The sequence below is a fragment of the Oreochromis niloticus genome, linkage group LG15 (genome assembly GCF_001858045.2).
Source record: "Oreochromis niloticus isolate F11D_XX linkage group LG15, O_niloticus_UMD_NMBU, whole genome shotgun sequence".
NCBI classification, from domain to species: Eukaryota; Metazoa; Chordata; class Actinopteri; order Cichliformes; family Cichlidae; genus Oreochromis; species Oreochromis niloticus.
Genome location: NC_031980.2, coordinates 11,470,364 through 11,496,944, shown reverse-complemented (window position 1 = coordinate 11,496,944; position 26,581 = coordinate 11,470,364). Strand labels below are relative to the sequence as shown.

Genomic DNA, 26,581 nt, shown 5'->3' with positions numbered 1-26,581 from the left:
AGTGGATAATACATAATTCAGTTCAAATACCGGTATGTTTATTTATATAGCACCAATTCACAACAAAAACCACCTCAAGGTACTGAATGCAGCAAGGTAAAGAAGCAGCATAATTATGGGGGGTTGATAACTACAGTGGCTTTGAGAATTCAGTGCAATGCAACAAGAAAACAGACCAAATGCGAGGAGGTAACTCAGAAGAGAAAGAACAATCGAACACATGAACACTGAGAAATACAGAAAGTACACATACATGTGCTGAAACACTGAAAGCAGCACATGGTGTAACCAAGTTTTCAAGTAATGTCTGCAGCACATGCAGCAAACTATGGAGCTGATGAGAAGGTGGGAAGCAGTCAGGTGCTGTGTTCACTTTAATTCACAGACTAGCTTGTGAAATATGTGAGATAAGTATTGCTTAGGACCTATCAAGCCATCATTTTTTGTCTATTTGCAGGAATTTTCCTAATGAATGATGCATCAGACTCTGTGGAGTATCAATAGTATCGAAACCAGAGCTTATATTGGTATTGGATCAACACCAATAAATTGGTGACGATTTATCTCAGAAGTCATGGCACACTGCTCTCCCCTACATGAGATGCCTTTAAAAGTTAAACGTATCTGTATCAGTATTGGTTTGTGCAATATTGCCCCTACATTTACTTGGTATCGGATTGATACCAGAACAACCCATGGTCGTTTTCAGTGCGCATGCGGCAATATGCGGGCGGGTGGGGGTAAAATGTTTACATATACTGTACCTTAACAAATGCGTTAAAAGCCCAAAACTTTAAAGTTAAACTTAAACTGAATAAATCCCTTTTGCAAATTTTCTTCACACTCAGTACAAATGTTATAGATCTGCATGCATTTAAATGTTAGCTGTAAAACTAGTTAGCATCACTCATCCACGCCTGCGTGTTTTGACTCGGTTCCTCGTGTATTAGGGAACATGCTCAGTGTCGCATGTTTAGCAACAACAGAAAAGGGTTGCATCAGCTGGCTGGTGTCTCTGACACGGGGACACGTGCAGAAGTGGCTACTAGCCAGGGGCCAAAACGCCGGTGAGACCGGAAATGCTTACTACCTTTGTCACGTAGATAACCATCCCTCCAACGAACTTCGTTTTTTGTTTTTTTTTTAGCTAATTGTTAAAATAATTTGTCATGGCACACCACAATCAAGCTTTTACTCTACATTGTTGTTGCTGTTGTTGTTATTTTACCTCACATGGTTGTCGTAGTCAGACTCATCCCCCTTCTGAGATTGTACCCCAAAGTTACCGGTTAACTTCGGGTTGGTGCCGGTGCTGGAGGTAGCGCTTGCCGCTCGGAGGCTCAACCGACTGCTGGTAATGCCTATCGGTAGGCATCTTCGCGAAAACCCGGTAAATCTGCTGCCCGGACGGACTGGATGTGCCCGGAGACTGCTGTAAGCACTGCGAATTAGCGCCAACTTCATTGTAGTTTTATGTTTAAAAAAAAAATAAACAGGACTAAAAAGTGTTTCTTCTCCTTTCGTCTCTGGCAGCGGTGATTATCCCGGTTCCTTGAAAGGAACAAAAAGAAAGTTGAGGTTGCAACAGGGTGCTGATGGAGGTGCGCTGTCTTCACGGGCAGTCGGAAAGATGAAAAACTAGCGGTCGGTGTGCTTTGTTTTCCCCCATTCCTCCATCCTCCCACCCACAAATAGGCAGTTTCCATAGAAAGAAAGGTCTTTTAAGACAACACAATGCGTTTAGGAGTAACATGCGGATGCCTTGTTGTTAGTGTGTATATGCCTCCACAATATTTTGATTATCTAATAACGTGTGTAAACGACCGTGAACTGCATTTGTTTCCTTACTCCAAAGTCACTGGTAAGGTGAAAGACTGTTTCAATAAGACAATAAATGCTACATTTCTTGCAAGTCTAGATGCTGTTATTAAACCAGCATTTTAAAGTCCTCATATGTTTTCATTTGAAAATCCGGGGTACACTTGAAAGCAGCAGCCTAACAAGAAGCGAATGCTCGCGACCACGCGAGTTCACGTGCTGAAGACCCTGAGAGGAGTTAGGTCAGTGGGTTCAAAATACACCTCAGTCGGTAAGTTAACATATCCATCCAACCCAATGCAATAATGTAAGCGGGGTAAATGAGTAAAACTATATTTCGTCTCAGGCTCATTAAGAATCAACGTTTCACTCACTCAAACATACTTATTCACAGGAGGCCAAACAATCAGTATTAATAATCTATGCCTCAATTCATATGTCGTATCAGAATAATTTAAAACCAGGTTCCCTATCAGCAAACACTTGTCAATATACTCCTAAACCAGAGCGGCACTCTTCGATTAACAGCATGTGATAAATTAGGCTTCTATACACAGCGTGGGTTAGTGGCCTAAGTTGAACTGGTAAGTTTAGCTACATTCCTGTTCCCTATGATTGAAGCCTAAACCCTGATTTTTATCTTGAAGTCATGTACCAATCGTGCAAATTTGATGTGTATCAGAAAGACTGCAAGTAAGGGATTTGGCAGAATATTAAGGAAAACTAATGTATCTATATATAAAGAGAATAATAATGCGTCTAATCTAATAGAAATTCCAGTGAGACCGGGTTTGCCCTTGTGGTGCAATGATAGTTCAAAAGATGGCGATAAATATATTATAGATAAGAAACAGTTAATATGTATTTTACAGCAGGAATGTTCATCCAAGTTTAAAGTTCTTATCTAGGCTCGTACACCCCTTCCTACATCAACTATCCAGATAAGAAAACATAGTTTGTCTTTGTGTGATCAACAAGCAACTAAGCTGTGCTTGTGGTCGATTTTGGAGCCAAAACATGCGGTGCTAAACACAGGACAGATCATTGTGCTACAAATGCCTCAAGCAGACTTGACCTCCTCAAAATAATAAAACCGTCACCAAATACAGGGGTTGACTTAAACCTAACTAAATTGCTAAGGGGTATAACTAACTGTGTAGTAGTCAGAAGAATTTTTAAAAAAAGAAGCTACTAAAATCCAAACTTGTTTGTGCATGTAGTGGTGGAAGTCATTTGGGTGTGTCTAACACACATACACAAGGTGCACACACCTTATCCTACCTGCTCTGAAAGTGTAGGCTGCCCTCCCCTGGTGGCCGTGTAGATACTGCAGATGAGCCGCGGCATCATTTTATTTTCCAGCCATTAAATATTACAATCAAAATGATTAAAAAGTCATTTAAAAAGAGTGGTATGAACTGCGCATTATCTTAATTTCTCATACCCATGTCTGATCCAGAACCATTTTATTTCTTTTGATAATTTGGGATTTGTCACAGATGGGAAATCTCATTTTGACAGAGACTCAGAGGATCAGGGGCCAGGAGAAAAGCTGCTGATGGTGAATCAACTGGTGATTCACCAGATTGTGTGTGGGAACAGAAAAAGTCTGGTGTGTTGATTTAAAGTCTAGGTCCAAGTTTATGTTTACAAAGCTGTCCTACAGAACTGACGCTCCCGTGGTGCAGGTCAAGGTTGAACTGATCTGTCTTCATTCCTAAAGTCACATGACTGTGACGGAGTGTCACAATTGTGCAGCCTGACAAAAAGCACAGCAGATTTTCAGTTTTTACCTCAGAGGCTGCAGCACTGGTAACACGTGGGACTGTTTTTTGTGCTCACAGTCCGGATTAGTAGACTTCAGATGATGGCCAAAGTTTGATTTGTAGAGATAAAGATCAAACAGGTGAGGATCTTTCCTTTAATCTTGTCACTGTGCGCATGATTATTTGACCTTGTTGCATATGAAATGGTAATGGTGGGATTTTGTGGTTTGACAAAAAGTATGGGTAACTTATGAAATTACATGGTGATAGATACTGAGCACAGACGGCAGTCATTTGTATGACATGTAAGAAAAGATCAGATATCTCTAAGTTATCATTTCTTCTAAAACATTTCTTTGGTTTTTTTTGGGGGGTTTTTTTGGATTTTATAGTGTTGGAACCATATATTTGCTCTCTGATGCACTGACATAACCATAGTGTGCTTGGGTGTACTTTGCTGTCATTTATCATGAAAATATTAATGAGACTAATCATATGGAGAAAATCTAAATATCCTCGGAGTCTGAACAATAAGTGCAGATGAAAATTTCCAATGTGATCACCTGGAGTATTTAAATGTATTTATGAGAGAAAACATTCAATTTCAGCTTGAAAAAGAATCACATAAACGCTACAGTTTTTAGCTTTTTAAAACTAAAACCAGGGACAAATGTATCAGACAGGAGAATGATGAACAGGCCTGTGTAGTGCCAATGACTGAAATGCCTGTTAATACAAGTGTACTTTTTGCATTGAAAATATTTAGGCTGTTTATCCAAGATATAACTCTAACTCTAGAGCTCAGTTTTGAAAGTCAAAATGAATCTCTCTTTGGTGAAAAGGAACATTGTTGACTACTCTTTGGAGAACCTGTTAGGCCAGTGATTGGTGGTGGGTGGATTATACTTGAAGGAAGAAGGAAAACTATTTTCATCAGATATGAGAAGCAAGCAAGGCGCCAAGTGTGTTTAAATTCAAACATAAATGGTTCACCTCCTCACCCACTTGAATGAATTAGCTTTACTAATGTTTGTTAAGTGAATAGAAAATCATTTTGACCTCTACAACCTTCACGTGATCTCCAGATCAGCCATGAGGGACAGACTGAGCCACCTGCAGGCAATGTCCGGCAGCCCTTTGGAGCCAGTGGAGAATGCAGACTCCACTCTCTCCAAGTCCCTCAGCAAAGTCGACCTGGACAACAGCCCTGCTCTGGCAGAAATCTTTTCCCAGGCAGAAGGGATCCATAAAGACATCCAGCTCATCCGCCTGGAGGTTAAAAGGCTTCGTGAGCAGAGCTCCTGCATGTTCCATGGCACCTCCACTGTTAAAAGGGACTCTATTGGAGCTGACATAAAGGCGCGGGCTGAGAATGTTCTAGCACGCCTGCGTGACATGGATGGCATGGCGTGCAAGCTAGAAGAAAAACATGGTGCCAATTCTGCTGTGACGCGTATCGCCAGAACCCAGTACGCCTGCCTCAGTAATGGCTTTCGCGATGCGATGTTTGACTACAATGAGGCCGAGATGAGCCACCGTGAAAGCTGTAAAGCCCAGATCCAGAGGCAAATGGAGATAGTTGGGTGTGAGGTGACGGGAGAGGAGGTGGAGGAGATGATTGAGAAAGGTCAGTGGAACATCTTCAGCAATAACGTGGTGACTGAAGGCAGAACTGCGCGTTTAGCTCTCTTCCAGGTTGAGAAACGTCACCAGGAGCTGCTGGACCTGGAGAGCCGCATCAAGGGCATCCATGAGATATTCCTGGACATCGCCATGCTGGTAGAGGAGCAAGGCAACATGCTGGACTCCATCCAGACCAATGTTCAGAAAACCGATGAAGGCGTGCAGGATGCTCTCTTTAAAATTGGCAGGGCCAAACGCCATGACCGCAACAACCCATTCAAAAGAATATTTAAAAGGACATAGCAGCTGAAGATACTTTTTTTTGTTTGTTTTTTAAGCTGGCTTAGTCTCATCATGTGAGGGATTTGCTATTAAAGTTAATTTTGACTCTTCCCACATTCACAGTGTTGCCACAGCGGATGCTTGATTTGGCAAATTTTTTTAATGTTATATTTTTTTTTTTTTTTTTAAATGTCGGATACTCTTCCTGTCGCAGCCCCAAGGGGATTTGTCTACTTTGTGTCTGATGTTTTGTGTTTGTTTGTTTTAAACTGTGACTTTGAGAAACATTTTTATGCAGTTTCAGAAAAGAAATAAAACTCTGCTGTAGCTAAAGAAAGGCTGAATTATTCTTCAATTATTTGTAGTCTGACTGAACTGTTAAACTTTGGCTGATTTTCAGAAGCCGTTCATCCAGACCCCTGAAAGGGTGGCAATAATACAGCATTTTAACAGAGATTTAATTTTATATAGGTTATGCAGGGATTACACTACTTATGCACTAATCTGTTTTACTGCCTTTTAATTACTTTTTAAATATTAAACATTTTTTATTCCCGTGTTCTGTGCCTTGTCTCTAAGAAAATATATTGAAATTTTTAATGTATTTGTTTAAACATATAACCCACACAAGCTCATTAAAAAAGACTAGATCTACTACACACATTTTACTTTAAGTCTTTCTTAAAGAGGCAGACACACCGTTTGCTTTTTCAGGCATCTCGGAAACAGTAAAACCTTCAGTAAATACTGCCAATAGATTTACATTAATAAAGCACAACAATATTGTTTATTAGTTTAGTACGTTTATTAGTATATGTATAGTGCTTGAATGTCTGGAACCTAACCAACCTGTTAATAGACATAATTTATTGTGTGTTCTAGTCAGGGTACAGTGCAAGAAGCTGGTAAAACCACACAAGTCTGATCTCTCCTGCACAAACACAAGCCGGTACTGTGTAAGTCATTTGGGCGTGGCTGGGAAATATCTTGACGTGAGCTAAAATCAGCTCAGGCTTCACTCGCTCATCTCGGAAACTGTCAGGTAGCCTGCAGCGGCTTTAGATGTTAGGTCAAAGACGCAGTGCGTGGCCAATAAGTGTCACAATGCGTTTTTAAGCGCAACCCCCTTAAAAAAGGTGACCTCGAAGGTTCCATGCCAACAGTTTTGCTTAATTGTACAAGAAGACGCCAAGTTGCATTTGGCACGCACTTGAGTGTTACACACCCGCTGCTCACACCTTGGCCCACACAATTGGCGTCACTGCAAAGCAAACCGACCGGGCTTCATTCCTCAAGTCACATCTCACCGCAGTTGCATGGCGAGGCGCAGTTGGTCAGCTTGACAAAAAAGAAATAACACAGTAAAATTCCAGCTTTAGCTCCAGATATAGCAGCGTTACGCATGTGGGGCCCATTGTTGTGCTCACGGCCCGGAGCAGTCGACATCAGAACAGGAGGATGCTGCTGAGGCACGGCGGCCACCTGACAGCAACCTACAAACTTTGATATCTGTGGACATAAAAGCGAAGCAGGTGAGGATCCTTCCTTTAATCTTCACGAGATTATTTCATCTCGTTGCTCATGAACGGCGAAGGAAGATGAAATGATAACATACCAGTTTAAGTTGTGGCCCATCAGACAAATGAAAAGTGATTTTAAATTTGTTTTTGTTTTGGGTTTTTAGTAGTAAACGAGATTTATCGTAGTAGAAATAGACACTAGCGTGACATATACACAGCCTAAAACCATGTCCATATATTTGTGGAAAAACGTACACCTTTCTTCCACAATTGTTTAGTTATTATTTTTTACTATTATTATTGTTATTTTACATTTTTATTGTACTTTACGATACATTGTGCCCTAATCAAAATATTTCCTAGATTAAAAAAAAAACACTGAATATTGAAACAGTGAGTCAAGTGTTGAATAAGTCTACCAACAAAACAACAAAAATCCAACATGATGATAAGGACCACATGTATTTATGATACACATTTAATCCACTAGATTGCATCTTAATTGGAAAACTGTATGAGGGCTTTTTTGATCAAAGATACAGATTATCAGTTATTCTCAACTAAAAGCACTGACAAAATCAGATAGGGCACTAGAGACGGGAAGGGTGTAGTGGCAGTGCCAGAAATGCCTTTAAATGATGTCACCGCCGTCCCTTTTTCACAATATAAAGATCTTTTACTTAGACTGCTTCTCAGACTCGGATATAAAATTCTGTCTGTGAGTTTTTAAAGTCAAAATGAATCTAGCTACAGACAGACCATAAGTTGAAGGAACTAGTTTGGTAGGAAGGAACACCTCTTATTATTCTTTAGAGAACCTGTTAGGCCAGTGATTGGTGCTGGGTGGATTATACGTAAAGGAAGAAGGAAGATATTTTCAACTTGGTATGAAACTTAGACAAGGTGTGAAGGTGTTTAATTATGAACAAAAAAAGGGGGAGGGGGGATCTTGAGTTGCTTAGTGTTGCACCGTTGAGAAAGGCCCTTCTTTAATTAGTCAGCTTTACCATTGTATGTTCAGCAATCAGAGAGAGGGAAAAACATCTTGACCTCTAACCTTCACTTGTTCCCTAGACCAACCATGAGGGACAGACTAACTCACCTCCAGGAGCTGTCCAGCGGCCCCATGGAGCCAATGGAGTACGCGGAGTCCGTTGTCTCTGACTCCTTCAGTAATGTTGACCTGGAGGATGAGTTGCCTCATGAAGCAGTGGTGTTTAGCGACAACAGCCCTGCTCTGGGCGAAATCTTTGCCCAGGCACAAGGTATCCACAAAGACATCCAGCTCATCCGCCTGGAAGTTAAGAGGCTTCGTGAGCAGAACTCCCGCATGTTCCAAGCCACCACCACCATGAGCACCATTAAAAAGGACTCTAACACTATTGGAGCTGATATCAAGGCGCGGGCTGAGGATGTGCTAGCACGTCTACATAAAATGGACGACATGACGCAGAAACTAGAAGAAACGCACGGCACAAATTCTGCTGTGACGCGTATCGCCAGAACCCAGTACGCCTGCCTCAGTAATGGCTTTCGCGATGCGATGTTTGACTACAATGCGGCCGAGATGAGCCACCGTGAAAGCTGTAAAGCCCAGATCCAGAGGCAAATGGAGATAATGGGGCGTGAGGTGACGGGAGAGGAGGTGGAGGAGATGATTGAGAAAGGTCAGTGGAACATCTTCAACGACAACATCATGACTGAAGGCAGAACTGCGCGCTCGGCTCTGTCCCAGGTTGAGAAACGGCACCAGGAGCTGCTGGACCTGGAGAGCCGCATCAAGAGCATCCATGAGATATTCCTGGACATCGCCATGCTGGTAGAGGAGCAAGGCCCCATGCTGGACTCTATCCAGAACAACGTTCAGAAAACTGATGCTCTCATGCAGGATGTCCTCTTTAAACTTGGCAAGGCAAAACGCCATGACAGCAAGAACCCGTTTAGAAAGATGTTTTGCAGCTGTTTTCCGTGCGTCGACTAATCAGTACAACAGGATGACCCAGCAAAGACGATGACATCTAGCTCTTAGGATATTCAAAATGTTCAACGTGTCACGAAAATGTTATTTTCACAATATTTATCATCACGGTCTTTGTAGTAGCCTGATATTTTCTCAGAGAGTAAAATGAAGGTTTGAGGGAAGGGGTTCAAACTGGTTGGTTTAAATGCAAAAATTCTTGGGTTAAACTTCATAAAACTCTATTTATGTAATTCCTTGATTTTTAATGTCTGTAGTAAGGGTTTGAGACATAACCTGTGTCAAAAAACAATGACCTAGGCATGATGCATACTTGAAACAAATGGTACGTGAAGGTATTTTTCAGCTTGCTCAGGTTACACATTTACTAATAAGTAGCTTTCAGATATTTTTATACAATTTCTGAAAGTTCCATTAAAATAACCTTGAAGAAATGTTTGGTTTGTCACTACACATCTTAGCACCAATACCATGGATGTTGTGGTTGAAGTAAAACAGATGGTACCGGTAACGAAGCAGTTTAACAGGGATATAACTTCTGCAGGGATTGTACTAGTGATGCACCATGCACACTACCTTATTTTAACTTCTGTATATTAAAATGTTTTTGTCTGTCTTATGTGATTTCTCTTACAAGTAAATATAAAATATATTAAATATAATAGGTGTCTGGGTTTATTTTTTAAACATACAATTCACATGAACACTAACATTTTAAAAGGGCTGCTATGTTCTTACTCAAACGCACAGAAAACTGGAGAAAATCTGGACCTCCAGCTCAATGACAGCTGCTCTTTGTCATGATGCGTCTAATGACATTAACCAGTTGTTTAACCTGCACACAGGTGCCGTCACAAAACAAATAAAGCTGCTTATGCATTTTTCAAGACGTCTAGTCAAATCCCTTTGGTTTCTTGTTTGTTTCCTTAAATTTTCATTAATTCTTGTTTTTGGGCATGTCATTTACCAGGAATGCTTTCTTACTTAATCCATTTGCTTGATTCATGAGGTGAAACAATACTCTAGGAAGTATTATGTGTCGCAGTGGGAAGGCTTAAGTGAGTCACCTGTTAAGGGGCCGGCAATCACACACAATGCTGAACAGAAAGTAGACGGCCAACTTCCTTCAGTAGATTAAACACATACTTGCTAGATGCTGAGCACCAAAAATGTCAAATGAGACAAGCTGAAAGGATTTACTCGCCTTTTTCGGAGTGTGGCGGCTGTTTAAAGAAGGTAAGATCATTTGATTTGTGAGTCTAAGGATTTGTGTTTTTTCAAAGGAAAAGTGTTGCCACCTGGAGGCAACTAGATAATTGATGGGACTTGCTGGCTATTTAATTTGGGCTCCACTCGACAGGCAACTCGAAGGAAAGATAGGATTTCTGAAGACTTGTTTAAGTCTTTTATTTTTAATTGAGACAACTTTTGAAGTGAATGTTATTCATTCGAACGGTGCGGAATGAGGAAACTGACTTTCTGAGCTTATGACAGAAACTTGATGAAAAGATACCTGCCATCCAAAAACACTGCAACTTGTGGAGTTGACAGACCTAACGTAGAGAAAGTACTTGGATAAATGTACAAACCACCATCCTATTGCAAAACCTCAATTTAAATAGAAAAGTCTGCTTTAGGATGACATTGTGCTTTCCTTGTTCCTGGTTTAAATTAAGAAATTCCTGTTGGTCACTTAGCTGTGACTGCTCACGGGAAAAGGCTACTGCAGATAAAACTGCCCTTACATGCATCAGTTGCATCATCAGTTTTTAAAACAATCTTTCTAGATGGCTCTTAAAGTTCCCTCCTTAGTAAATTATGGCAACAAAGCACAATAATTTACAGCCAAGTGATCAGATTACTCTGTTCCATGTTTGTCATCACTTTGAAGAATGTTCATGATAATCATTTTGAATTATGGATTTTATTTATTATACTTTTTACTTTTTATACACTGGTCTCTCAGGCAGAATGCGGGACAGGTTGGAGAGGCTGCAGACCATTAGAGACGAGCAGGAGGAGTATGAGCCCGAATTCTATGGGTTTGAGTATGATGTAGACAAGGGGACTTTGTCTCATCAAGCGGTAATATTTGAGAGCTCCTCAGCTATTGAGGTCATCCTAAAGGAGGCTGAGTCCATACGCAAGGACATCTCCCTGCTCCACTTGGAGGTGGCACGTCTGTGCGCCCACAACGAACGATTTGGCATCTCCGTGCGCCGCCTGACCCTTATTAAAAAGGATTGTGACTCCATTGCTAGAGGGATCCAACAGCGGGGGGAGGCTCTATACACCCGTCTACAGGTCCTGGGTAAACAGAGCAAAGAGCTTGAGGAGAAAGAGGGCGCCAACAGTGCTGTTAGTCGCATTGCCCGTGCTCAGTACGAGTCACTGACCTGCGCCTTCCACAGTGCTATGACTGACTACAGTAAAGCGGAAGAGGTTCAGAGGAATACCTGTAGGGTGAGGATCCAGAGGCAGGCCTCAATACTGGGGAAAGAAATCACTGATGAGCAGCTGGACGAGCTGGTGGACAAAGGTGGTGAGGGCTGGGCGGAGCTGTCCCAAGGCCTTCAGAATCAGAGTGTACGCTCTTGCCGCACTGCGTTGTGCGAGATCAAAGGCAGACACAAGGACCTGGTGGAGCTGGAGGCCAGGATGAAGGAGATCCACCAACTGTTCCTCCAAATGGCCATACTAGTGGAGGAGCAGGGATCCATGCTCAATAACATTGAGGCTCATGTGTGCAACACTGTGGAATATATTGAAAAAGTTCACGTTCATATGAAGAAGGCCATACAGTACAAGAGAAAAAACCCTTTCCTCCAGTGTTGCCCCTGTCTACCGTGCTGGAAAAACGACCAAACTTTTTAGGACTGTGTTTGACGTAAATGATTAAAATTCTGAATAAACATTTAACTATGTACGTAAAAGATATGGAACTAAACGAAAAGGAAAAAGTAATGTGCAATATTTCGATGAAAGATGATGGCATTAAGTGCACTGAAGACAGTTCTACCCTGGGTAGAAACACAATGTATTTCTGTGAAAGGGAGTAATTTGTAATCTGTAATTTGATAAATTTTGAGCTAATGTTATGATCACAGAATTTACCCGTGTATGTATTTGAGAGAAGTTTTAACAAATTGATGTTTTAAGTTGAGACTGTTATCGTGTTCAGTGATGCACAAAATAAACTATAGCTGTAGAAAATTAAAACTGGCTTTTTGTTCTTGGATCAGAACCAGGATCATGCGAGTGATGAGTCGAAGTATGGGTGGAATAAACGTTTTTGGTGCTGGATTATTAGTTTATGATTGCACATGAGCAATTATGTGCTGGACACTGCAAGCGTCATAGCTGGGTGGCATATTATACTATTGCAAATGTTAGAAGTTGGAAACCATGCTACATTTAGTTGTTACTAAAAAATCAACTAGTTTCTCCAGATTCTTTGAGTCTAAATAAGTGTAAAAACATTTGACACCCAAATGATCCAGACATAATCACAACTATTTCCTGAATGTGGAACAAGAGCTGTACTGTGTAGCTTTTAACTAGATGTCATGTCAGACTGAGATAAAAATAAGTCATATCAACAAGAGGTGCAGTGAGTGTGGTGTAGACAAGGGGACTTTGTCTCATCAAATCAGACAATCATTACTTCTCACTCTTGAATAAATGCAGTAAACACAAACAACTTAATCTGCTCAGGGGAAATGGTCTACAGGCTTCATCTTACTGTAACTCTTTCTTGGTCATCTGTGTGTACGTTTCTCTTATATTACATTGGGCCAAGATTATTTTGTGTTAATGTAACAAAAATGATCTAATCCATTAAGGTTTTATTTTGGTACTTAAATGAGCACTGGGGTGGGGAAGAAAGGTGATTTGGATTACTTTAAATGTGGCATGATTGTTGGTGTCAAGTAGACAGACTATTCTGTGTCTTTCAAAAACTGCTGATCATCTGGGATTTTCACACACAGCTACCTCTAGGGTTTACAGAGAATGACACATGATGGAGAAAATATCCAGTGCATGTACTTTTCTGGGTGAAAATGTCTTGCTGATCCCAGAGGTCAGAGGAGAATGGCAAGACTAAGAACAGAAATAGTAAACTGAGGCTACAATCTGTACCTGCTTACTAATAGAAGATCAATAGAAGATTGGAAGAATTGTTTGGTCTGATTAATCTCAATTTCTTCCACAACATATGGTTGGTAGGGCAGAATTCATGGTAAACAACATGAAAGATTGTTTGATCCTGCATGCATCAATTGTTCAGACTACTGGTGATGTATGGGGGATGTTTTCTTAAGTTGCTTTGGGCCCCTTAGTACCAATACAGCATTGTTTAAATGCCACAGCCCACCTGAATATTGTTGCTGACCATGTCCATCCCTTTAAGAAGACAATGTGCTCATCTTTTGATGCTTCGAGCATGATAATGTGCCATTCCACAAAGCTCCAATTATGTCAGACTGGTTTCTTGAACATGACAGCGAGTTCACTGTATTCAAATGGCTCAACCCAATAGGGCACTTTCAGGGTGTGGTGGAACAGGAGATAGTCATGACGGATGTGCAGCTGAGAAATCTGCAGGAACTATGTGATGCTGTCATGTCAATAGTCAGCAGGATTTCTGAGAAATGTTTCCATCAACTAATTCCATGAAGAACTGAAGAAGTTATGAAGGAAAAAGAGGGGTTCATGTCAATACTAGCAAGGTGTATCTAAATGGTGAGTGCATATTTGACATATTCAAGCTTCCATCTATCATTTTCTTCAGCTTATCTGGTCTGGTCAGCATCCTAAGCTTTAAATGTAATATTTAGATTTACCTATTAACACTTAGTATTTCAATTTAAATTTCATCTTTGAACGTAAGATCGAGCATTAGCTGTTATTTGGAGAAAAAAAATCGCTGGAAATCTGCTCAAACGTGAAAAACGAACCCTGAATCTTTATATAATATTTGGAACTTTTTGGAATTAAATCCTGTAGTTATTTCAAGAATAGCTCAGTGCACAAGACAAGGCAACAACAGCCATGTGAATAGATGCAGTCAGTTTCTACTCCACAAACTGTTTAACAAACTAGATGCCAAACTGAAGTTTCCTATCTCGGCCAGTTGGAGTCAGACTGTGTGCACGTCTAACCGCTTTTTGCTTTTTAAAACGATGCATAATAGCTTATGTATGATCAAAATTCAAAGTTTAATTTCCGTACCAGTTAGCAGTATTTCGATTTTTTTTCAAAACAGTTTAATCTCAAAATAACATTTCGAGTTCAGTCTCGAAATTTCATCTTTATGGTCAAAATGAACAATAATATTTATTTTTTTCTTAATGTGGCCCTTTACTATAGTTTTTTTTTTTTCGTTTTTCAAATATAGAATGAAATATCCTTGATGGCGCCTGTCCCGTTAATGTCCCACTCACTCAGATCCACATACACTTAGCAAGACTAGCTGTCATTCAGTCTCCGAAGTTTCTACGGACTTTATTTGGCAACTTATTCTCCATGACTTCGTAATTTAGAGATTCGTTGTGCGGTATCGGTGTTTCACTTTGTTTCGAGGTTTCGTTTGGCTGCAATGTGCAGCTAAAAACGCTACTGTGTATTTACAATATAGAAGTTGTACGCCTGCTATAACTTCTGCTACGGGTTAGCATACGCTAATGTTATTAAGCGGGTTCTAATTTGAGAGAGCGGCTCACAGGAATTCGAATGGAATGGAAGCAATTAACCCAAGTATGCGAGCTGGTATATATATATGTATATTTTAGTTTTGTTTTTGTAAATACAAGCCACCTTAAGGATAGCGGTAGTTTTAGTTGAAGCTTTTGATGTCGAGCTTGTCGTTAGCATGACAGTGAATGACTTAGCTGCTAGCTACTAGCAGCGGTAGTGTCAATTGTTTAGATCAGTATGTTTGTTTGCTATTGTTTATCTTGTCTGCTTACGCTGCTATGCATCGCTAGCTTTGTGCCAATTTGATGACTAGGTCTAGAATAGATAATGATTAACGGTATGTGGATGTGTTGAGTTTTACAAGTGTGGGGATGCGTTGGGGTACGGTGTATATACCAGGATGGCCGAGTGGTTAAGGCGTTGGACTTAAGATCCAATGGACATATGTCCGCGTGGGTTCGAACCCCACTCCTGGTAAATTTATTTTGTTGATGTGTTAGGAAGTTTGCGTCACATAACATAAACGAAGAAACAGTTCTGATACATTACAAGCGAGACCGAGGCAAAACAGAGAGCACTGATGATAAAGAGCTTATAGTTGCAGATGTGGTAGCTGCGTATGCATCGTCTCGTATTATTTCCACCGAATGCAACAATTTCATCTCCGTTTAAAATTGCACTTTTTAACAATTCTCCCATTTTATAATTAGTTATTTAAAAAATACACATTTTTTTCAGCCAATTTCTTTTGATAATAACAGTTTTCCCTCTAAGTTAACAGATTTGCAGCAGTCTATTGGTAATAAAATGGTGCTGAAAATCGCGGGCACTAAAATAGTGTTGTATTACAAAGCCAGCCGCCTGCTTCCGGTTAACCCAAGTATCCAAACATTACTTGGAGAATTAGGAAGGTTGATTAGGAAGGTTGGTTTAAATTCTGATTATCCGTCTGATTATTACTTGTTTAAGGCGTAACCCGACGTGCACCACTCTAGAAATGCAGCTACACCCCCATTGACGGAACTCTTGTGATTGGCTTGTTCGGTGAGGTCGTTTCCTCTTGTGAATTTCGCCGCAGTTTTTGGATTTATCAGTGAAAGAATAACAAAGTTATCTCAATATATAATGCAAGGAGAAACTGAAACTGAGTGAGTGAATGTACAAAGTAGTGGAAAACCTGAGGGACAACAGATGCAGCAGAAATTGCAAGAAATATAACTAAATATAATGTAGGTGCAGTTAACACAGAGTCAAAACAGGTAACTTCTTTATAACTCAGGATTGGGAAATCCTGTTGATTACAGTCTATTTACCAATATAAGTTTAGTAGTAGTAATATAAGATATTAGACATAAAAAATTGAAACATCAGAAATAACTTTTTGGCACACCAGCAACGACATCTGTAAATTACTTAGGATATACTAAGATTCTCCACAGAAGTTCAAAATCAGGTCTTAGCAAAGCATTACTAAATCTTTCAGGAGTAGTTGCGTGATTAGGACAGAAGAGGGCACTTTAACGCCTTCTTGTAGTTTCTGGGCTGGAGTCCAGCACTGGCCCAGAGGAGGCCTGCACAATCTCACCCCTGTAATTTCACAGCCAGGGCGATGCCTTAGATCCATCGATACCCAGTCATCTGCATATGCCACCGGAAAGGCTTGACAGAAAATAGCTGCAAGCAGTACTCAACAGTTTGGTGCACTGTAGTCATACAGCCTTATAAATACTTCTCAACTTCACAAACATGGTGAGTGTGTAACTATGAATCATGTTTAGCAAATTGGGGTAAATTGAGGAAGAATTACTGTGTGTAAAAGTCGCTAATGGGGCCTTACATACTAAAGATTTCCTGTTCTTAGACCATATTTTGTCCCCTTCCTCCCTCTTTTTTTTCACTGACAAACGCATATGCTGTCACTTGATATGTTTTTGAGGCATTAATAGAGCACTGATTTGTGAAATTGAGCCTCTTCTTTAGGCTGCGTGAGGAAGCATCCACAAAAGAGGCCCGACAACTGAGACGCAGGGGGGAGAAGGATGAGGGCATACAATGGGAGATCAACATCTCAACATCCCCCAAAGCCTCAGACTCTTTCTAATGGGGTCTAATCTATTATTCAGTCCCCTCAGGCACGGGAAAAGTTGTTTTCAGGCCGACATAACTCACTATCACAACATGAAACCTGATACAAACAGGGGTGGAGGGGTGTGTATGGTAACGATTGTTGCTGTTGTAGGTATTATCTTTCTTATTATTTTTTCCATTTAAGCCGTGGGCATAAATAAGGCTTTGATTCTTATTTTACTTGTCATTATTTATGTTTTAAACTTCATTTCCTTTTTGTCTTCCTGTCTTGTTTTGTTTGTCGTTGTGTATCAAAGCTGCAATATGAATAAAGTTGGTTATTGAGGAGAAAGCTGTTTTGTGTGTTGATTGAAAAAAGCAACATATGTTTTGTTAGAGCTTTGCTGGTTGTAATTTTGAATTAAACTAGAAAAAAAAACCCCACACACAAACACACATTTTGGGTATTTTACAATGTACCTGGGTGCCCACTAATTCCCAGGATTTGTTTATGGGCTGACATACGCAACAAAGTGATAAGCAGCCAGGCATGGAATGCAGTTACTCCTTCCAGGAAGTGCATCTTTGGGGTACCTTTCCATTTCTATGCATCTTATACATTCTGTCCCTCTTCCTTTTTCATGACCGTACTTACTAACTATTTCACTGAGTCATCATTTCCTTTTTGATAAAGCTTACAGTTAGGGCTGGGTCAGGTGACCTTGAAGCATATCTTAGTTATTCTGTTCTAGACTATGGCTGCTGGGGTACTTCATGTGATCCATTCGGCATTTCATCTCCAGATTTCTTTTCATTCCCCAGGTGTTTATATACCACTGCTGCAGGCTATTAAGTTTTGTCCTGTCTCTTGCATAGTCTCTGTGTTTCACATCTCCTTTTTCTCACCTCTTAACCAGTATCAGCAGATGACTGAGCCTGGTTCTGCTGGAGGTCTCTTTTCTTGCAAGGGAGTTTTTCCTCCCCACAGTTGCCTAACGCTTGCTTACAGGGGGTTATCTGATTGTTGAGGGTTTTCTCTTTAATACCGCAGGGGTCTTTACCTTACAGTGTAAGGTACAGTATCTGATTTGGTGGTATATAAATAAAAGTGAATCACTTTGCTTAATCTGCCAATGAAATATTTAGTGTTAATAGATGAAACTACCCAAAAATATAGGTCAAATGAAATGCCCCTCTTAATGCATCAATCGCAATATTATAATATGATATATAATCAAACATTGGTACGGACCGGTTTGTAGAGACAACAAATCTGTAGGTGTCTAAATACAACCATTAATGCAGAGAGTTCAATGAATTAAATGGGTCACATTGCCCACATGCTGCAATAAAACAAATCTCTCTGATCCAGCGTCAGGCTTTAGTCGGTTTGCGTTCCCTTTAGGTGGAAAGGCGTGGAAACTGTCTAAAGCACCGTCCGTTATTTCTCCGGGCTTAGTGTTTCTATTAAAGTTTGTGTTTCCCCGTGAGAGTCATAGGTTTTGTTAGAATTACATCACGTGACGGCCACCGCGCCATGTTTCCATCTCAGACTCAGGAAAACTTTTACAGCCAGAGGGACACGCTACAGATCAAAATCAAGTCACCCAGAGGGGGCAATGTAGTTCCGATATATGCCTTCAAAATAAGAGCTCGGTTGTTGCAACGCGAGTCGGTAATTAGGATTGAGTCGATTATCCGGTGAATATATCATTTTCCATCTATAAAAAGATTATTTAGTTTATTTCCGAAGCCGCAGTAACAATATAACACTGCGAGGAACTGCTTTAGTTCTTTGACTATTTTATTTTGAAAGACAGCGCTACCGTTTCCGTTGCATTTAGCTTGCTGTTTGCGTCAGTGTATGTAACAGGGAGAAAGAGTGGAGAAAAGCAACAGGAACAAAAGTTGTGGGACCTGAGTGAACAGCTCTGCGGTGTTCACCCGTGAAATGTTGTAACCAGCTCTCCGTTTGCAACAGACAGCTAGCCGTGTGCTTTGGTAGACGACGGTGGCCTCACTTTGCATTGCGTTGCCAAAAGGCGTCTCTTGAAGCTTTTTTGGCACATCGCGGAGACTGGATGCGCTCGGGGACGGTTCTCTTTAGTTAACGTCAGCTAAGTTTTAACGCTAGTTAGTGGGGAAAGACGCCTCGTTTCTCGTAGAAAATGCCTTAGATGAATTAAATCCACGCAGTTTTAATACATTTTACCCTGTTTGTCCATCCGTACTCGACACGTTTTGGATTTGCTCTGAGGGAACACGTCTCCTGACCCTTGGTGACAGCAGAGGTGAGTGGTTGGATCCATGAAAACGCCCATGACCTGTAGTGCTCATCACTAAGTAAACCGAGTACAGCTTAGTACATTATTGTGAAGGTCGCTATCGGGTTTAATTGTAAAACGAGCCACTAAGAAAGAAAATTTTGAAATAAGATGGTAAAAAAAATCACAGTAATCTTACAGTGAGTTGGCTGAGGGGTGGTGCAGCACTCCAACCAAAAATTCCCAAACTGCCGCAGTCAAACCTAAGAGATAAAACATTAACTAAAACAAGACTATCATTGATTCACTGTTTAAAAGTCACTTGGTATATTAGGCGTGCTTTAAAGCAGTTAACATGTGCACTTTGGTCCAGTCCACTTTGGGGCAAGCTAAAAAGTTCTGCATCACACTTGTGAGTCAAAGAGATCAGATTAGACTGTAATTTTTTTTTTTTTTTTAATCTTCTCAGTTGTTTTGGTCTGGTTGTCAGCACTACCCCAGTTACAAAAAAAGGAACTGAAATTAAAGTAAAGATAGCTGCAAGACAGATGAGGCTGACTTTTCCTTGAGTTTACAGTTGTTATTTTTGGGGTCTTGCATCATCCCTCAAGAACTGTAACTCACCAAGCACTGTAAGGGGGGGAAACTGCACATGAAGTCCTTTCATGGTAAAAAAAGTAAGCTATTTTGGAAGGGAAAGTGGTTGAGTTTTAATGAAAGGATACCCTGAAGTGAAACGGACCACAGGCATAAGTGAGACAAAAAAAAGGGGTCTCAAAAGCTGCAGCATGACTCAGAAATGTAAACTAGGAAATTGAGATGACTAGCTGAAGTATTGACTGGAGCTTTTTTTCTTTTGAGTTTCAAACTGAGACTTGAACAAAAAAAAAATCTCTCCAGTCAGATTTCTTTGTTGTGTTGGATGCTGATTTCAATATCTAGATTGCTCCCATGCCAAGGTTTAAGTCCACATTTTAATTGCCAGTTAAGGAGTTATTTAAAGATAAAGAAGGGCACAGCTTGGCATCCTAAGAAATGGTTTAAAAAGCTTGTTTCCTCCTGAGACATCCTAGGTTGTCATGAGGTACCAGGTCTGAGACACTTGATCTGGCCATTTGTGTTTGGAGATTTTTGTCTTCTACTAAATGTCATATGAAAGCAATACAGAACTAATTTAACAGTAAAATGTTTGTTTTTGGAGGAACTGTGGAGTTTGAGTTTTCATTTTTATTCCTTACAGGTGCAGGAAGAGGGCTGCTGAGAGGCCTGGAAATTGATCACAATTTTACCTAATCTAGCACTGGATTAACTGGGCTGCAATGGCGTCACCCGGAGACGTCGCTGGGGGAGGAGCTAACGAAGAATTCAACGACAAAATCAAATCAAGATCTGGTATGTTTTGATATTTCCGGCCATTGTTTGTGTTGGTATTTTGCGGCTGTCTCCAGTACTCACTGTTCCCTAACGTGAACACATGAAGCAGAGCATGCAAGTCCAAAGGTTGTCAGAGCTTCTTTAACAGAATAAATGGCACGAGGCAACAGTTTGTTGTGCGTGAACATGTGCGGTCACTGTTAGAAAACCGTGACAGAGCCAGAAATCCTGTTGGTGTATGGTTAACCTCAGTTCCCGTGGAAGCAGGGGAAGAGAGACACAACAAACAACACAGGCGTAATGAGGACGGGAGTGGGTTTGCGATCACACCTTTGCAAGGGGAAACAGAAAGTAAGAGGGAAAGTGTCCAGCAGCAGAAGAGGGGGAGGACAAGAATGTAGGGATGGTTTTAGAGAGGGACACACCCACTGATCACGTTCTCTGCAGATCATTCCATTCCGTAGGTTAATACTTCGTAGACGCCACCCTCAGAGGGAGAGACGCTTACAAACAAGTTGTTGTTCTAGTTAGAGGAGTGCTTTAGTTGGTCTAAATTAAGGTAATTGGAGGACAATGCCCTGATTTTGTGTACCCATCTTGATTTACAGATGGAGTCTATTCCTGGCTCTTTGAGCAGTACATTTAGTTAGAACATGGCAAACTGGAAGAACAATATAAGCACAAATCTTCTTATGTTAGAGGAGTCTAGAGTGACACTTTGCATTGTAAGTTTATCATTATACATCCCGCTAAAGAGGTTGTTAAAGGATGTCCCATTTTAAAATCGGTGCCCAGGTCAAATGGGCTGACAAGATACAAAGAAAATTGGAGCGTAAGACAGAACAGAGGAAAGCAAGCACATCACTCTTATATCAACACTCTTACACCTGTATGAGTAACTATTACTATTATTATGACTATTGGCATATGGGGATTGTTTACTTTTAACAAAAACTGAGCTTTAAGTTAAACGTCTTGGATGTAAATTGATGTTAAAGCAGCATTTGGCTTAAGGTGCAAAATCATTGCCATGTAACTCATGAGGTTTCCATTTCCACTGATAACTGAAATGGGGATCAAAAATAGGAATGCATTTATATACATCAGCCAACTATTGTGATCAGCTGATCAACTGTTATTATTCCTAATTAGATTTTTAAAAATAATTTACAGATTTCAATATTTATCTATTGGCACAGACAGAAGTTTAAAACACACTTCCAGAATCAGTCTGCCAAAGAGTTCAATCTGGCCCAATATATGGCTTTGGAAGACATGGAAATTTCAAAGGAGGAGAGTATAAAGTGTGGCTCTTTGACTTTATTTGGATCAGGTTTACAGGGCTCTTACTGACAGTGATATAAAACGTAAGCCTATCATATACTTAAAAATAAGACTTAAAAAAAAGTTTTTCTTTGAATTCACAGATTATTTATTTATTTATTTTTTTAATTACAGGATTAAGTTGTTTATTTCTTACAGTGTAGGCTCAATGAGCCGTGTCAATGGGTTTCTTTGATGTCTTTGTGATTTGGAAAAAGTGAGATGTATTAGTAAAATTGCAGGTTTCTTTTATAAAACATCTCAGGATTAAATGTGTAGTCAAACTGTTTTACACTGACGGTAAGGGGAAAATGTTTTAGGTACTTTTAATAGGTTATTAGGCAGTAGCCTTACCGGTCTGGCCCTCTTAAAATGAAATTGGGCCTTATGTGGCTGTTGATATAAATGAGGTTGACCCCTGTTGTACAAAAAAATTTCAGTATTAAAGTTCCCCCAGCAACAAAAAATGGAATTAATAATATCAAAAAGTGGGTAAAAACCCCCCCACTGGCTTTCAATTGTTATTTTAACACACTGATATTGGTAGTAGGATAACCCTGCTATAAGTTAGGCTAAAGTGTTACTTGACCTATTTTAGGTCATTGGTAAGTAGGAGCACAGGGACAGCTTCAGCCTTGGAATGTTTCTACTTTAATGTTCCTATAAAATAGAACATATATAAATATATTTAAAGCCTGTGTTCTGGTTTCCACCATAGCCGGCCCCCCTTCTAACTCCCAATTCCTGCTGTAAACTTGTTAAATACAGTAAAAAGAGACCAGTCCTCATGCCAGCTTTCCTCACCCACCCAGCCTCACAGCACTGGTGGATTCCATGCCAGGAATTCCACTGTGCCGATGGAGTTTGTAATTTATAATGCTTGTCTCCAGACCACAATGCTTTTCTCACAAAGATTCAGGTTTCCCTAGCAACCCTAAAAGTAATGTTTTCTTTTATGGCAACGAGGGGAAAATTTAGCACGTAGCATAGCTGCACAAAAAAACACAACTTAGAAAATACGGCCGCTCACATGTATGTCGAGGTAACCTAGGAGCCTCGGCACAAGTGGTTCTTATCTTCTCTTTAACGATGGAAATTTGTGGTGTGTGAGTGTGTGTGTGTTTGTAGTTGGTGGATAAATATGACAGAAATTAGCTGCTCTGTTTTAGAATTCAGAGAGTATGCGCATGTTTTGAAACCAAGGCAAAGCAGGGAAATGGCTTCAAGCTAAACGCTGATAAAATATCATGTGGTCTACCCCGATCACTATAAAGTCTTCTTTCTTTCACCATATTATAAACTCGTGAGGCTGATTGTTAACAGTGATCCTTAGACACCCACCCAAATCTGGGTTTGTTTCATGTGGTTTCTGTCATCATGAGAAAAAGTCTACACAGAGCTGAAACATGGGGTATTAGAAGAGACTGACAAGCAGGTGAGTGTGTGTGCGTCTGTGTGTGTGTGGTGAGCAGGTGGAGGGATGTTTTTGCAGCTGGGAAGACAAGCATTAGCGCACTTGTTAATCTCCATGCCGGCCACCATGTGGGCATGTTTGAAAGGTTGGAGAATTCATAGCCAACAGCAGAGCGTGCGCTCAAACGGTAAACTCTGTTTTTTGTCACCCTTAGTGACTGTCAGAAAGTTAGCGCCAGGCGTCCTGATCTTGCAGAGAGAGTGAGCACGTTCGTTATTTCAGCTGGCTCGTTTTCCATTTGGTGCTTGACTGAGATCGTCACTGCAATGTAGGCTGGAGCAGGGGTGTGTATGTGTGTTACCAAGTTTCCTATGAACTAGCTATATAGTCACTCCGTTTCACAGACAAATGCACATTAGTGTCTCTGGAGGGGCGAGGGGAGGTGGTTCAGTGTGTCAGGTTACTATCCAAGCTTACAGTGGATCAAGGAGGAAAGAAAACAGAGGAAATGGGGTGGAGGTTACAAGTGTGTAAAGCTGACAGAGCAGGTAATGTATCTGCTAGGGATGCACTGATCGAACTTCTTCCATCTTAGAGTAAAATAACTTGAATATACAACAATGAATAGTTTACAGAAAGTGTATTTATAATTTTAATTGATAAATGACAGTGGGATGAAAATAATGAAACATATGATAGCTTGGTAGCACTTCATTTGGCACTGTTGTGTTTTCCCTTCTTGCAGCCCTGGGTTAGGTTGTTAAATATCCAGCTGCACCTGAGAGGTGGGAGTGACAGGAGTATAAAAAAACAGCTCCTGCAATCTCTCTCTCACTCGCGCGCGCACATACAGAATCCGGGAGGCTGCTTGCCAACATGTGTAGTGTTTTTGTTACATGCCTCTTTTTACAACATATTGCACCTACCTTTACAAGCATCCATGCTGGGCATTTCATCACTGATATGTGCGATTACTCATCTGACGTTTAAGTATTTCTTTGTTAAATAAACTAATTGAACAAGCTAAGCCTTGACTTTTTGTGGCCAATTTTGAGCCAAGTTGGTAACAAACAGGTGCTCGTCTGTAGCTATGAATGCAATTTGGAAGGCAATGGTGCTTTTTCAGTTCCTTAGTGGTTGTTTTTTCATTAGTCAGTAAATTTGGAGGCTGTAAGCCTCTTCTAGCGTCTTCTTCTGATTCTGGATCAGGTGAGTCACACTTTTTGTTGATTTTTATGGTGGAGCCATTTTTTCCGGGAGGCTCCAGAGATCGTGCTCTGGGTAACTGGACACATTTACTTGTTGTCTTTTAGTTTGTTGTCTTTGTGCATGAAGGCCGTTGGAGCAAGTTGTCTCAGGTACATTTCCGTAACTTTTTAGGTAAGTTGGCAGCTAGTCGGTTTGTCATCAGAGTCACCGTGCTGTGTGTTTAAAACACCCACCACCAAATGCATGAAGACTACGGTCTAGTGTATGTAGTAAGTTTCTTTTGGTTAGGTAGCTAGTAAGGGAAGAGTGTGCCTTACTGTTGGGTGTTTCATACCAGTAATTGTTAACCTAGTGTTGTACAACAATTTTGTATCAATAACTGTTTTTTATTCTATCAGTTATATTCTGTGGTCCAGTCCCAAAAGTGTGTACAGTATATTTTACACTATTTTTGTGTGGACATGGCTTCTGCACGTGAGTTTTTTCAAACTCCCAATGAACAGTTGTTAACTGCTTACAAAAAAAGAGCAGCGGGAAGTGGCAGAGCATTTTGGCATTGATTGCTCTAGACTCTCCAAAAGGATGACGTTTTTTCTATTTTAAAAGAAAAGCTTATTGAGAACGGTGTATTGATTGCAGAAGGTGGCTGCGAGAAAATCTTAGTCTTCTGAACAAACGCCTAAGGTAATTCCATCTGCATTAACTTTTGAACAACAGAAAGAGATGTTAATGTTGCAGCATCAACACACTTTGGAGTGTGAAGAAAAGAGAGGCAAAAGAGCAGGAAGTGGAATTGAAAAGGTTAAGATTGCATGTTTGTCTGCATGAAGCTGATTTCCCGAAGGTTATAGAGAAAAGTTTAGTTTCCTGGAAACAAGAGAGCCAAACTTATATGGCATTTGTTCGGGAGCTAACAACCTTGTTTAAAAAAATAAGCTCATATTTTTATGTTAACATGTTAATTTTATTTATGTTAATGTAATTATACTAGTGCAAAGTAATGTATTTGCATTGTACCATCTCAGTTCAGTGTGAAAGTCATTAGAAGACTGGATACTAGGATCAGGCTCAGTCATTGCAGAGGAGCCTACCTTGTGGTAATGCTATTCTTTTTCCATAATGTAAAGATGTATGGCTTAAACGCATGGCTTAATTTGTAGAACTGGAATTTAACTCGAAACTCCAGCTCTACAAATTCATCCTGGTTCCTTCTACTTAAAATCTCACTTGATTCTGCTGCAGTCTTTACCCTCCCCTCCCCAACACAGCCGAGTTTCTCACAGACAAAAACATCCAGTGGAGGAAGATGAAATGGCATCTCTTGGATCTCTGCAGATGTGGTCATATTACACTCAGATTTAAAAATCAATCCAGCAGTAGTCAGAAATATCCTCCTCTTGTTTGTTCTCCTTAGATGACGATCATGATGGATCTCTTAGCTGCTGTCCACATAAACACACACACACTCTAACTTCAAAGTACAGAGAAGTTTGAGTACCAACTTGTGCATGCCTGGAAACATCTGCGTTGCAAGTTTTGGTTATGTGTTGAGGTACGATGTGAAACCTAGTGCTTCACAGATTGAATTTATCACAAATCTCAGCACATTGACAACATAAATTTAACATATCAATGGGGAAATTGGCTAAAAGTCGCCTTGATTGGCGAGCTGTCATCCTTAACTTTGACCATTGTGGATGTCTGACGCCATTGTCCTTCTGCACAACCCTGTTGCTGCCATTCAGCTAGGATAGGCTCGAGTCCGCTCACCAGCTGAAGATGAGTAAGCAGTTAAAAACATGAATGAATGCATGCTTGTGTAATTTACAGGATGTTTCTCCTTTCCCCGTTCTCACTGTGATTGCACCTCCTCAAATGTAGGGAGCAAACAGGTCAGACTTCTGATTGCTCTTAACACTTTCCAAGAGTTTTGTCTTTTCTTGGATTAGCATGATGTCAATAAGAGGGGCTATTGTTAATCCCAGGCACACAGCTCTGGCTATGAGCGCACAAATCTTCTGTTTATGATGGACAACCAATCAGGAGAAAGGTTGGCTATGTTTTACACAGCATGAACTGAGAGGCTGAAATTGTAAATAAGGATTATGTTAAATGATGCATCATGCAAAACTACTATAGCAAAGTCCAAGAATAAATATGTAAAGCTGGAATTTAGGGTAATAAGTCCCTGTAATTAAAAAAAATAAAAAATAAATCACTAGCTGCTGCCCTGCATCTGACCTGTA

At 40.4% G+C, this 26,581-nt stretch overlaps 5 protein-coding genes and 1 non-coding gene across 9 annotated transcripts in view; 5 read left to right on the top strand and 1 right to left on the bottom strand.

The window, feature by feature from the left end:
* Positions 1 to 1,775, bottom strand: part of mthfd1l (methylenetetrahydrofolate dehydrogenase (NADP+ dependent) 1 like) — a 44,422-nt gene extending 42,647 nt beyond the window's left edge. Inside the window, exon 1 of one of the 2 annotated variants that reach the window (XM_003449879.5) lies at positions 1,229 to 1,775. In XM_003449879.5, coding sequence (XP_003449927.1) covers positions 1,229 to 1,464 — 236 coding nt within the window. In that variant the 5' untranslated portion in view covers positions 1,465 to 1,775. Of the gene's footprint in view, positions 1 to 764; positions 1,046 to 1,228 lie in introns of those variants that run through there. The other variant, XM_005454640.4, reaches the window with a different exon arrangement.
* A 200-nt stretch (positions 1,776 to 1,975) lies between these two features.
* Positions 1,976 to 5,833, top strand: LOC102077283 (syntaxin-11). 2 transcript variants are annotated; one of them, XM_005454641.4, is made up of 2 exons: positions 1,976 to 2,089; positions 4,670 to 5,833. In XM_005454641.4, exon 2 carries the CDS (start codon positions 4,677 to 4,679, stop codon positions 5,508 to 5,510), a length of 834 nt encoding a protein of 277 aa, XP_005454698.1. In that variant the 5' UTR covers positions 1,976 to 2,089; positions 4,670 to 4,676; the 3' UTR covers positions 5,511 to 5,833. The 2 variants fall into 2 exon arrangements, with proteins under 2 accessions (XP_005454698.1, XP_025754792.1); XM_025899007.1 differs by lacking the exon at positions 1,976 to 2,089 and adding an exon at positions 3,377 to 3,724.
* A 481-nt stretch (positions 5,834 to 6,314) lies between these two features.
* LOC100699847 (syntaxin-11) lies at positions 6,315 to 9,649 on the top strand. Its single transcript, XM_005454644.4, has 2 exons — positions 6,315 to 7,021; positions 8,084 to 9,649. The coding sequence occupies exon 2, from the start codon at positions 8,091 to 8,093 to the stop codon at positions 8,988 to 8,990; it is 900 nt and encodes a 299-aa protein (XP_005454701.1). The 5' UTR covers positions 6,315 to 7,021; positions 8,084 to 8,090; the 3' UTR covers positions 8,991 to 9,649.
* A 278-nt stretch (positions 9,650 to 9,927) lies between these two features.
* Positions 9,928 to 12,206, top strand: LOC100700114 (syntaxin-11). 2 transcript variants are annotated; one of them, XM_005454643.4, is made up of 2 exons: positions 9,928 to 10,223; positions 10,945 to 12,206. In XM_005454643.4, the coding sequence occupies exon 2, from the start codon at positions 10,959 to 10,961 to the stop codon at positions 11,859 to 11,861; it is 903 nt and encodes a 300-aa protein (XP_005454700.1). In that variant the 5' UTR covers positions 9,928 to 10,223; positions 10,945 to 10,958; the 3' UTR covers positions 11,862 to 12,206. The 2 variants fall into 2 exon arrangements, with proteins under 2 accessions (XP_005454700.1, XP_003449929.1); XM_003449881.5 differs by having other exon boundaries at positions 9,951 to 10,223; positions 10,954 to 12,206.
* A 2,872-nt stretch (positions 12,207 to 15,078) lies between these two features.
* trnal-uaa (transfer RNA leucine (anticodon UAA)) lies at positions 15,079 to 15,161 on the top strand. The gene has a single exon. It is a non-coding gene; the product is annotated as a tRNA-Leu (tRNA).
* A 3,455-nt stretch (positions 15,162 to 18,616) lies between these two features.
* utrn (utrophin) overlaps positions 18,617 to 26,581 on the top strand; it is a 187,665-nt gene continuing 179,700 nt past the window's right edge. The window contains exons 1-2 of the mRNA XM_003449882.5: positions 18,617 to 19,042; positions 20,256 to 20,407. Coding sequence (XP_003449930.1) covers positions 20,335 to 20,407 — 73 coding nt within the window. The 5' untranslated portion in view covers positions 18,617 to 19,042; positions 20,256 to 20,334. The remainder of the gene's footprint in view (positions 19,043 to 20,255; positions 20,408 to 26,581) is intronic.